General features: G+C 50.2%; 1 protein-coding gene across 16 annotated transcripts in view; it reads right to left on the bottom strand.

Moving 5' to 3' along the window:
- Window positions 1-543: 543 nt before the first annotated feature.
- Window positions 544-11,385, bottom strand: part of Madd (MAP kinase activating death domain) — a 46,646-nt gene continuing 35,804 nt past the window's right edge. For 9 of the 16 annotated variants that reach the window (XM_042676575.1, XM_042676574.1, XM_042676576.1 and 6 more), the window contains exons 28-33: window positions 6,410-6,574; window positions 6,095-6,167; window positions 5,885-5,991; window positions 3,679-3,748; window positions 1,828-1,874; window positions 544-1,512 (exon numbers count right to left, since the gene is read on the bottom strand). In XM_042676575.1, the coding sequence (XP_042532509.1) occupies window positions 1,408-1,512; window positions 1,828-1,874; window positions 3,679-3,748; window positions 5,885-5,991; window positions 6,095-6,167; window positions 6,410-6,574 (567 nt within the window). In that variant the 3' untranslated portion in view covers window positions 544-1,407. The remainder of the gene's footprint in view (window positions 1,513-1,827; window positions 1,875-3,678; window positions 3,749-5,884; window positions 5,992-6,094; window positions 6,168-6,409; window positions 6,575-11,385) is intronic. The other 7 variants (XM_042676584.1, XM_042676588.1, XM_042676586.1 and 4 more) reach the window with 1 other exon arrangement.

Below are 11,385 nucleotides of genomic sequence, written 5' to 3'. Positions count from 1 at the left end.
AGAATCTAAATCTGACCATCAGTTTCCAGTAGGGTGCTGGAAGCTTAGGTCTTAGAAGAGGTGTCCTGACAATGAGGTAGGTCTTCAGCCAGGTTTCCCACGGCATAGAAATGCCCCAAAGGATGGTCCTGGGTTGCCTTTTAGAGAGTTCTGTCAAATGTCAGCCATAGTCTGGGCTAAGACCCCAGAGCCCTGGACCCTGGGGAATAAGGCATGTAACACCACCACTCTGGACCTATATAGAGAAGGTATGGAGAGGGTTAGGGCTTTTCTGTCCTTGTTATATGAATCGTCCAGGTGGCAATGCAAAGCTCAGCTGCTTCCTCTAGTGGCCAGTTCATAGCATCCCAGCTCTCTGCCGGGACCCACAGATAACTACAAGGGAAGAAGAGCGTGTGTATGGTACTCCACCCTTCTCTCTGGAAGAAAGTGGAAGACAGGAGCCAGGGTCTCGGTATGGATGTGCCTGAGCTCATCTCCCTCCTGAAATAACCTTTAAGGGTCCTAGGAAAGCCTTCTTGTCATTTAATGCGAGGCAGCCAGGAGAGTTAAGGACATTTATTTCACATTCACACGGCTGTACATTTTCTATAAATAATGTGGAGCTGGACTATTTACAATCATCTACCCCCAGTACGTCTCTCCCTTCTGGTATCTGATACCAGGGGGCAATGCCTGCACACAATCATGTCCATTGACCCAGAGCCACCCCCCCTCCCTGGCTCCTGAACAGATCAGATGGCGATTCCTGGGACTCCACCACCCCAACCACTGTCCTCTGTGGCAATGGCAGGCAGATGGTAGAAATCACTGCTGGGCACAGCAGTTCCTCAGCACTGCTGAAGGGTAGAATGGGGGCAGGTGGCAGCAGCGCCTTGGGCCACAGCTTAAAAATGCAGAATGAAGCTGGGGGCTGCCACTTAACTCTGACAGCCTGGCCCATCCCTCCATTTCCCTGCTCGCCTACGTCCAGAAGGGCAGGCTGCTAAGTTTCCTATCTACCTTAGAGTAGGGCTGCCCCAGGCGACCTTGTGCCAGATCACAGAGGATGGCAAGCAGACTCCTGCACTGGAGGGTAGAATGCCAAGGGCAAGGAACCGCAATACAAACAAACATCTCAAAGACACGCAATGGTGGGCTCATACCAGCCCGACAGACACACATTCTTCTCTCAAGCCCTGAGAGTAGGCTGGTCTAGGAGAGGGGGAAGGTAGAAGGGACTAGCTTAGCTCTGTGACGGACAAGCACAAAGACACACCTGAAGACATAACCAGCTAAGCCACAGGAGGGGCCTGCAGAGAACACGCACACACCATCCCCTTCTCAGTCACAGCAGCTTCGTGCACTTGGGAGCAGCAAAAGGCCAGGGGCGGCCCGTGGGCGGGGTCAGCTGCAGGATCCTCTCCATCAGCTAGACACGGGCCGGGGTGGGGTTCTGAGATCCTCTTCACTGCTACGAACTGCAGCCACATACGAGAAGAGACACAACACAGAGTAGCAGATCTCGTGGGCCTGAAAGGGAGAGAAAAGCAGACAGTTCAGCCACACTGAGGTTCCTGCACCCTCACGGGTGGTGGGTCTGTCCAGCGGGCCACTCCTGCTCTAACACCGGGCATACGCCTCTGGGCTAAAAAGAGCCTCAAACAAGTCCCTAGAAGCTGTTCCAGTCAGAGAAGGGATGAGTATGTGTGTCTGTCTCCCAGGGTGGGCGACTTGCTTTGACTGCGTCTAGACCAGGTCCCCATGAGGGCCCGCCCCTCCTCATGTCTGAAGGTCCCCCGGGAGCCCTGTGCACGTTGGCCTGTCAGGGTTGGGCGGCATACTCACCATTGGTGTCTTGTACTTGTGGCTCACCACTTCTTTAATTTCAGGAACTAAAACCGGACGGGCAAGAGACAAAACAGAAAGTTCAAAACTAAGAGCAACTGGGCCATACTCCCCCAGGCGGCAGCGCCCGGCACCAGGGTCCCCTCTCCCTCTGTGGCCTCTCACAGTGGCTGCAGCAGCTTAGACTCTGAGGGCACAGAGGCCGGCCTCCTCCAGCCAGACTCCTCAGTTAGACCTCGGAAGTCTGCAGTGGCTCTTTGGATGCTTGTGATTTCTATTTGCTTCTGTGGACGCCCCAGGCGGGAGGGGCTAACCTTTCTCCAGCCTGGTCACAGCTACTGTCCAGAGTCTTCGAGGAGAGGCAGCGAGGGGGAAGACAGAGGTCTCTAGCCTGTGCCTCACCTTGCAGAGATGCCCGTGAACTCATCCCTGTCTCCAGCCCACAACACGATTCCCTCCACCGCCAGCCCCTGAACAGGGGGTTGTGAAGGGGGATGAAGGGGTGACATGATACTAAACCCATCAGACTTGAGTGTCCTTCCCTGAGTGGCAGGAGAAGCTGAGGCCTGCCTGTGTGAGGGAGAGCGTCAGAGGGCTCTGGAGCAGACACACGGAGCAGGAGACAGGCAAGTACAGCACCCGGGGAGCGAGGTGATGGGGAGCATCAGGCAAATACACACATATCCACAGCCCAGAATGCAAGACCAGTAGTCACCCCTGCCCAGCCATGCAGGGCTCTGCCCGGCCAGAGGAAGGAGTAAGACCCCCAAGCCCAGCCACTGCTGTGCCTCTGGGAGCCTGGGAGAAGGGGTGCGGCACCCTCTGGGGGCCAGCAAAGCTAGGATGAGAGCTGGCCACACCTTCTTCTGACCCTGGGAGGTAGAATCTGGGGTATCCCAGGGTTAGCAGAGAATAAACTCATCAAAGGCAGAGTGAGAAGCCCCAGGTCATTCTTCTGAGTTGGAAGAGTCCCCCAAATATCTCTCAGGCAGAAGAGAGAAGGGAGCACATGGGGTAGAGAACTTGGAACCAGGAAGCCAGCACGGGGTGGGGGTGGGGGGCGTGTTGGGAAGGAAGAGGGAGAGAAAGGATGTGCACAGCTGGTTTGGATGAAGGGAGCCGCCCACCCACGGTAGGGCCCAAGGCAGGGGCCTGGGGAGAGGCAGCACGAGCCGAGCTGAGGTCACTTTACCTGCTGGAGAACGAAGGTTTTCATAGCAGCGATGAGGGGCACAAAAGAATGAAGCACAAACACAGCAGGAACTCAAAGCCCCAGGGTGAGACCCCACTACACTGCTCCTTAGCGCTTGCTGGGGAGGGATGGCTCCAGCTTTCAGACCTGCCTTTCTGCCTCTGAGGTTCACTAGGCTTCTCTGGCCTCCAGCAGGGGGGCCCCTGGTGCCCCATGCTCTCCGCTAGCACAGAGGCTGGGCAGAGCCCAGAGCAGTGCCAGGGAGGAGTGCTGAGCTACTAGAGAGATGGCAGCAGGCGACATGGACGCAGCAGAGCTGGGCACTGCTAGTATGCTCTGCCCCAGAACTTTCTGACCAATGGCTGGCTGAGCAAGGGAAGGTGGTGCTACTTCACTGGGCCTCTTCAGTGCTGTGTCTAGACTCGAAACTCATCCAAGGCCCCTTACTCTTGTATGGCCCTGTTCGGTCTCACCCTGCTTCTTCCTTTCTCTTCTCCAGGCTCCTTTTCCTCCCTGTCACTCCTGCTCCTCCTCACCTCTCTGCAGAGGTTCTTCTTCTTCTTTTATCTTTTTCCCTGCCCCTAGTCCCTTCTCTGGAACTCCAAGGTTTGAGTTACTGCCATGTGAGTCCAGACCTAAGAGCAAAATAGTGTAATTACCAAATTCCTCCAGGACAAAGACGCCTCGAACTGTATTGCACTTTTTAATGTGATTCAGCTCTATGAAAACCTGCAAGAGAGGGAGGGAGGGTGGGGTAAGGCCCAGAGGCTCCACCCCTGCCCCACAAAGCCCATTTCCCCCAGCTCGAGCCCCACCCCCACAGGAAACCTAGTTCCGAAGGGAAGACAGAAGAATCCACGCACACACAACCAAAAGCGCTAAGAAGCGAAGAAAGCAGAAAGGGCAAGTACCTTCCGCTCCTGGCCGGAGGAGAAAGCATGGGAGAGAAATGAAGGCGTTAGTTTTAATGGTCCAACTCAACCCGAAGGCCCCCTCTGCTGGCCTGGGCTGCCCACCCGTACCCTCTGCTCAGGGCAGCACTCATAGGACACAGTGCTCCAGGGGTCCCCGACTCAGCCCGTCAGGTCTCTACCCTTCCATACATCCTCCTCCGGCGCAGAGGGCTGGCACGGTGCAAAGCTCCCCTCAGACTGTCCTTGGGGTGGGAAGTGATGGATCTTCCTTGGCACAGGATCTAGTGTGTGGTCATAGTGTCAATGGCTCCCACCTGCTGAGCGCTCACTTTGGAATGTTACAAACGTTACTGGATGGCTTACACCTACGTGGCATAGTCTGCAGTGCTACCCCATTTGACAGATGGGGAAACAGGATCAGAAAGTTACTGTGCAAGCACATCCTCACTCCAAGTTGGTGCTTTTCCCATCTGTTACCCCAGACTCTACGACTCTGCAGGAAGGGGCCAGAGCTCTCCTCCCCATCAACAGCCTGTCATGTGGCAGAAGACAGGCCACAAGCCATTGCCCATTATGTCAGACCATGAGGTGAGCCAGGAAGGCAGTCCTCATGTCTGCTGTCTGTACAATGCCTCTCCTAGGGGCCAAGTTCCCATGTGAGCAGCTTGCACATGAATCAGAGAATGCAGGGGTCCTGGGGAGAGGGAGGGATGCCCAAGGACAGGACAAGGCAGAGTATCTTGCATGGCTTAACAATAGTTCATCTTCAGAAAGAGGGGCCACAGCACTGAAATGGAGTCAGCCAGCATTTTCATGGTCCAGGAAAGTGCTTAAAGAACCCCTGCTTGGGCTCCAAGACCCTCCAGTTTTCAGAGGTTTGTTGCTATCCTAGGCCCCAGCCTGGAAATACACTATCAGGCTGCTAGGAAGATGGACAGTTGTCATACCAAAGCTTGCCCAGTTTGATTCCTAAAAGGAGAGCTAAACTTATGAGTGGAGGGAGAGAGCCCCATCTGAGTGACATGTCCGATTCCCCTGCTTCTGCTGCCTGGCCAGGGGCTGCAGGGTGTCACATTGGGACCAGGCTCAGAGCCTCAGGGTGAGGAGCTGGGACACAAGGGAAGGGGAAGAAAGGCACTTGTGTGAAGAGTCAGAGCCGGGAACGGACCTGGGATGATGCGCTGGCCTCAGAGGGAAATAGCTTAAGGAATGTCCACTGAGAGAAAAAGTAACACTGTGTTAAAAGACCAGGAGGGAGAAAAAAGTCAGCTCCTAGGGTGGAATCACAGTAAGGAAAAGATGATCCTGAAGTGCTCCCCATCAAAAGAAGGGGTACTGGGCCGGTGGAGCAGCGCACAAAGTAGGAACACCCAAAAGAAGAGAAAGAACAGGAAGAAGAATCAGCAGAAGGAAAAGGCGAATAAACACACACACTCTACGAGGGCAGAAACAAGCTGCACAGTACACACACATACACATGTGTGTGCGCAAACGTGTGCGCGCGCACACACACACACTCACACACACACTCACACACATACACACACACACACTAGAAATGTGAGGAGATCAGCCAGTCTAGACTCTCAATGCAAAACCACAAGCGAAGCACACCCTGGGAATATAGGAAGGCAAAGACACGAAAAGAGGGGCCAAATGAGACGCTCCCACTCACACTGTGGGTCTAACAGACTGGCGGCATAGCCACCAGGTCTCACTCTCTTTCCCGGCACCCACTGCAGGCTCCTTGCTGTGCCTTCACAGAGCCTGCTGGTCTCGCCAAGGTCACTGTCCCCTCCCCTCTGATTTCTCTCTCAGTCCAGCTGTCTACTTCTCCCTCGGACCCAAGGCTGTCCCTCATGTTCACTGGGAAAGCACTGAGGGCTTGGAAACTGATCCTTATTACAAGTGATCGAACAGGGCCATGAAGCCTTGTGCTGCTTATGCCTACCTGGTTGTGCATGAACTTGAGATTGATCCCTTCCAAGGTGACCTGCAGCAAGCCACCCTCTCCAGTCTTCATGTCCTGCACAGGGAACTCGCCACCTAGTTCAGGCCCTGTGGTGAGGGAGGAAGTGATCAGCTAACTGGTGAGGTGGAGATCCCACAGCCTGGCTTCCTGGAGGCCTCTGGCATTGAGAAGGGGGCCATTTCTCCTCACCGGGTTTGATGCTTTGCTGCCGGGCAGCAGCACGCTCCATGCTGTCCTTCACACAGTAGTACAGCTCCCGACACTGCAGCACAGGGGAGGGAGAGAACTGTCCTGTCACAGCAGCCTCCACGGCACCTCAACCCCTGCTCTAGGATGGCTGCAGAAGGTCAAGCCAACACCAGGACTCAGAGACAGGTGGAGGTGTCATATATAACAACTAGAGGCCAAAGAGTGGTTCCAGATGTGTCTTTTGGAATTTGAACCCAACACTTGGCCTCTGATTCCTATTGAGGGTCCAATTTCCAACCCAGAGATCCTAAGTACCTTCTTAGTGTAGAACTTGTTGAGCTGAGTCTCAGAGCCATTTCTACGCCACAAGCACAAGACCTTGGTCTTGGGACAGTAGGTCATGTTGATGAGCTTCTCATACCACCAGCGCTCATATACCGTCCCAATGTTGCTACGCAACACCACACAGTCATCACATACCTAGGGAAGCATGTACAAGGCAGTCAGTGGTCCTGGCCTGTGAAAGCCTCTTGCATCCAACATCCCACTACCTACACACATCCCACAGGGTAAAGGTGGCACAACTGGCACAACATGGTCACGTCTTCTGCCTCCTACTCATGGTCTCCAGGTAGAGACACAAACCCAGAACTAACGGACATGCTGTCTTCTAAAAGGACTGAGGAAAGAAGCAGTCATTGAAAGGAGGCTGTGTACAATGAGGGAGACTCAGTCTCCCAGCAGAATGGCATGTGCTGCCTCCTACATATTCCTACACACACCTCCCACTGGAGTTGTCTGATTCCCAAAGCACTAAGACAGCAGACAATCATGTTTAAGAATCAGCTTTGACAAATACAAAAGCAGGGATTATGGCAGACATAATCAAGGAGGGGGGAAAAAAGGAAGCAAGAGGGATAAGTTCTAATCCTGACTGTCCTGTTGCTATAAAAAATTTTAAAAAATTAATTACACAAGTGACACATATACAATGCTTATTGAATAAAAATTACTCAATACAGAACGATACGTTAAAAAGCAATCTGCCAGCCAGGCAGCGGTAGCTCAGCCTCTCAGGAGGCTGAGATCTGAGGTTTGTGGTCTGCAGCCACCCCAGGCAAGAAAGTCCTTAAGACTCTTATCTCTAACCACCAAAAAGCCAGAAGCAGAACTGTGGTTCAAGTGGTAGAGTATTAGACTTGAGGCAGAAAGTCCAGGGATAGTACCCAGCCCTGAAGTCAAGCTCCAGGACACACACACATACACACAAACACAAACACACACTCACACACACACACACACATAAGCAGCAAATGTACAACCCAATTTTTATATTGCTATTATTATTATTGCAATACTGAGGTTTACGTTTTTGTTTTTTGTCAGTCGTGGGGCTTGGACTCTGGGCCTGAGCGCTATCCTTCAGCTCTTGAGCTCAAGGCGAGCGCTCTACCACTTGAGCTACAGCGCCACTTCCGGTTTTCTGGTGGTTTATTGGAGATAAGAGTTTCATGGACTTTCCTGCCTGGGCTGGCTTTGAACCGTGATCCTCAGATCTCAGCCTCCTGAGTAGCTAGAATTACAGGCGTGAGCCACCAGCGCCCGGCAATACTGAGGTTTAAATTGAGGACTTTCTAGGCAGGTTGCTTTTCCACTTACCCCCTTTTCATACTGGTTGTTTTTGAGACAGGGTCTCAAAAATGCCTGGGCTGATCTGTACTGCAACCCTCCTATTTGTGTTTTCTTTTGTGTGTGTGTTGCCAGTCCTGGGGCTTGAACTCAGGGCCTGGGCACTGTCCTTGAGCTTCTTTTTTTTTTTTTTTGGGTCCGGTTGTGGGGCCTGAACTCTGGGCCTGGGCACTGACCCTCAGCTCTTCAGCTCAAGGCTAGTGCTCTACCACTTGAGCCACAGCGCCACTTCCGGCTTTTTTTTCTTTTTGCTTACATGGTGCTGAGGAATCGAACCCAGGGCCTCAGGCATGCAAGGCAAGCGCTCTACCACTGAGCCAACTTCCCAGCCCCCTTGAGCTTCTTTTTGCTCAAAGCTAGCACAATACCACTTGAGCCACAGTGCTGCTCTGGCCTTTTCTGTTTATGTGGTACTGGGGAATGAAACCTAGGCCTTCATGCATGCTAGGCAAGCACTCTATCACTAAGCCACATTCTTTGTTGGTGGGACAACACACACACACCACTGTACTCAGCCACTGGTTGAGATGGAGCCTTGTAAACTCCTATGCTCTGGTGGGCCTCAAACCACAGTCTTCCCATCTCTACCTCCTAAGTAACTAGAATTACAAGGCTGAGCCACCATGCTGGATTTCATAACCTCTTCTTGTTCAACAGTCTCCCTCAAGTGAACTGACCTGCTCTGATGGTTTTAATTATTGTGGGGACATTAACAGCATGCTAGGTAAAAGGATGGCTGTGATCAAACTTCCTAGGCTTAGATTCTGGTTTTACCATTACCTAGCTGCATCATGTTGAGTAAGTTCTTTTATCTAAATTTCCTTATGTGTTTGGTGAAGATCATAATAGTAATAACTAATAAAATTATTATGAAGATTAAATGAGTTAGCTCAGTGGTACAGTGCTTGCCTAGCATATATCAGGGCCCTGGTTTGATAACTGGCACTGAAAAACAAACACAAAATAAAACCGAAAACCAAAAAACCAGCCAGATATATAGAAAATAACCATTCTTTATTACATCAACGTGATGTAAGAAATATGATCACCATTATTATGTTGATAGTTCTTCAATCTTTCTCCATACAAGCCCTCATCATGCTCAATGTTCCAATTTCTTTTCCTGGATGAGACCCACTTGTCCCAACAGTCTCTCAAATTCCCCTATTGGAGTAAATGTTAGTGAAGACCACTCTTCCAGCTGCCCAAGCCAGAAATGGAGGAGGAATGCCTGATCCCTTCCTTTTTTTCTGTACATATATCCATTGAGTCACACCAGGCCTACCTCAAATATCCCTGGACTGCCCTTCCCTTCCTTCACTCCAATCATTATCTCTATTCTTCTTTCAAGCTCAAAGATCACTTCTTCAGAGGGCTGACTGTCAACTCCCAGACCTTCTGCTATGTACCTCTATGCCTCTAGTTCCCAAAACATCTCTCAATAATGCTCACTGCATTTTATGACTTCTGATTTCTTCAGTTGCTTGTCAACTCTAGAAGAGTAACTAGAGCCATGCCGGTCATACTCACTGTTATAATCACTACATCCAAACAAATGCCTGGCATGTGATATATATGAAAACATATTGATAATTTTTAGTGATCAAACAAGGAGCATAGGGCTGGGAAGGTGGCTCAGTGGTAGAGCGCTTGCCTTGCATGCATGAGGCCCTGGGTTCGATTCCTCAGCACCACATAAGCAAAAAGAAAAAAGCCGGAAGTGGCGCTGTGGCTCAAGTGGTAGAGCGCTCGCCTTGAGCTGAAGAGCTGAGGGACAGCGCCCAGGCCCAGAGTTCAGGCCCCACGACCGAACCCAAAAAAAAAACAAAAACAAAAACAAGGAGCATAAAAAATGATCAGATTTAAGATATAAGAAATCACTGGAGAAAAAAAAAAACAAATGGGAAGGAGAGCAGGAGGGAGGAAAGGAGGGAAAAAGGAAGAAAAAGAGGGAGGGAAAAAGCCAATCCAAGTATGGTGGAGTAAGCCTGTAGTCTCGGCACTCAAGAGGCTGAGAGAGGAAAATGGCTTGAACCCACAAGTTCAAGGCTAGCCAGACAACCCAGTAAGATTCTGCCTCAAAAAAAAAAAAAAAATTAAACGTGAGAAGTGGGAATGGAGAGATTGTAATTGCTGTAGTTCAAAATAGCGGAGTAGGAATTAGAAACCTGAGTTCCAGCTCTGTCTGGCACTGTGGTTGTCTCCAAGTAGAAAAACAACACAATAGTATTCTTCTACCATTCACAATACTTTAAGATCATCATGTAAAACTGAGGGGCAGAGTCAGGAGAATGTCTACACCACAGAAATGATGGCAATGATGTGTCACACTGCCTGTGTTGCTTAGGGGAGGTAAAACTGATATGGTATAGTCTTTGGGAAGGCAAATTTTGACCATATATAATCTTGGTCTGGAAATTTCATGTCTAGGAATATATCCTGTAGAAAAATCTCATGTGAGTATGCAAAGATAAAGATGTATAGCCAAGGATATTCAATGACGCAATGTTCATATTTATTTTTGTCGGTTGTGGGGCCTGAACTCTGAGCCTGGGTGCTAGCTGTCCCTTAGCTCTTCAACTCAAGGCTGGCTAGTGCTTTACCACTTGAGCCACAGCACCACTTCCCCTTTTTCTGCTTATGTGGTGCTAAGGAATCAAACCCAAGGCCTCATGCATGCTAGGCAAGCACTCTACCACTGAGCCACATTCCCAGCCCTGCGCCAAACTTAGTTCTTCAGCTGAAGGCAAGAACTCTACCACTTGAGTCACAGCGCCACTTCAATTTTTCTGGTGGTTAATTGGAGATAAGAGTTTCACAGACTTTCCTGCCTGGGCTGGCTTTGAACCGTGATCCTCAGATCTCAGCCTCCTGAGTAGCTAGGATTATAGGCGTGAACAACCTGAACCTGGCTGCACCAAACGTTTAAAAAGTGGTTTCAGAGAGAAAAAAGTTTACACCTTTTTTACTTTTCTTTTTTCCAATTGAAGCTAAGGCCTTGTGTACTTTACCACGTAGCTATACCTCTAGCCCTTACTTTTACTTTCCAATAGTTTGAAAACTTTTAAAGCCCAGCAAAGAATGTTAAGATATGAAGGATCACAGTTTGATCCTCCAGTATGAAATAACAGCAAAAAGCAGGGTTTGAGGTGTGGCTCAAGTGGTAGAGCACAGCCTGGCCCAGCCTAGCAAGAACAAGGCACTGAGTTAAAAACCCAGTACTTAAAAAAATTAAGTCTTTCCAAATATCTATCTTTTTTTGAACTCACATTTACACACTTACAGGGAAGGGTACAGCCATTTATTATTGAAGTAACTTGGGTCAGGGTTTCCCTTTTTTTTTTTTGTCAGTCATGGGACTTGAACTCTGGGCTTGGATGCTGTCCCTGAGTTCTTCAGTTCAAGGTGAGCACTCTACCACTTGAGCCACAGCACCACTTTTGGTTTTCTGGTGGTTAATTAGAGCTAAGAGTCTCACAGACTTTCCTGCCTAGCTTGCTTCCAACTGCTATTCTCAGATCTCAGCCTCCTGAGTAGCTAGGATTACAGGTGTGAGCCACTGGCACCCAGCCTTATAATACATTTTAAAAATTGTTATTATA

This window comes from Dipodomys spectabilis, unplaced genomic scaffold (assembly GCF_019054845.1).
Source record: "Dipodomys spectabilis isolate Male_0828 unplaced genomic scaffold, ASM1905484v1 ptg000030l, whole genome shotgun sequence".
Lineage (NCBI taxonomy): Eukaryota > Metazoa > Chordata > Mammalia > Rodentia > Heteromyidae > Dipodomys > Dipodomys spectabilis.
The sequence above is the reverse complement of the archived record's forward strand: the minus strand, read 5'-3'. Positions and strand labels throughout refer to the sequence as shown.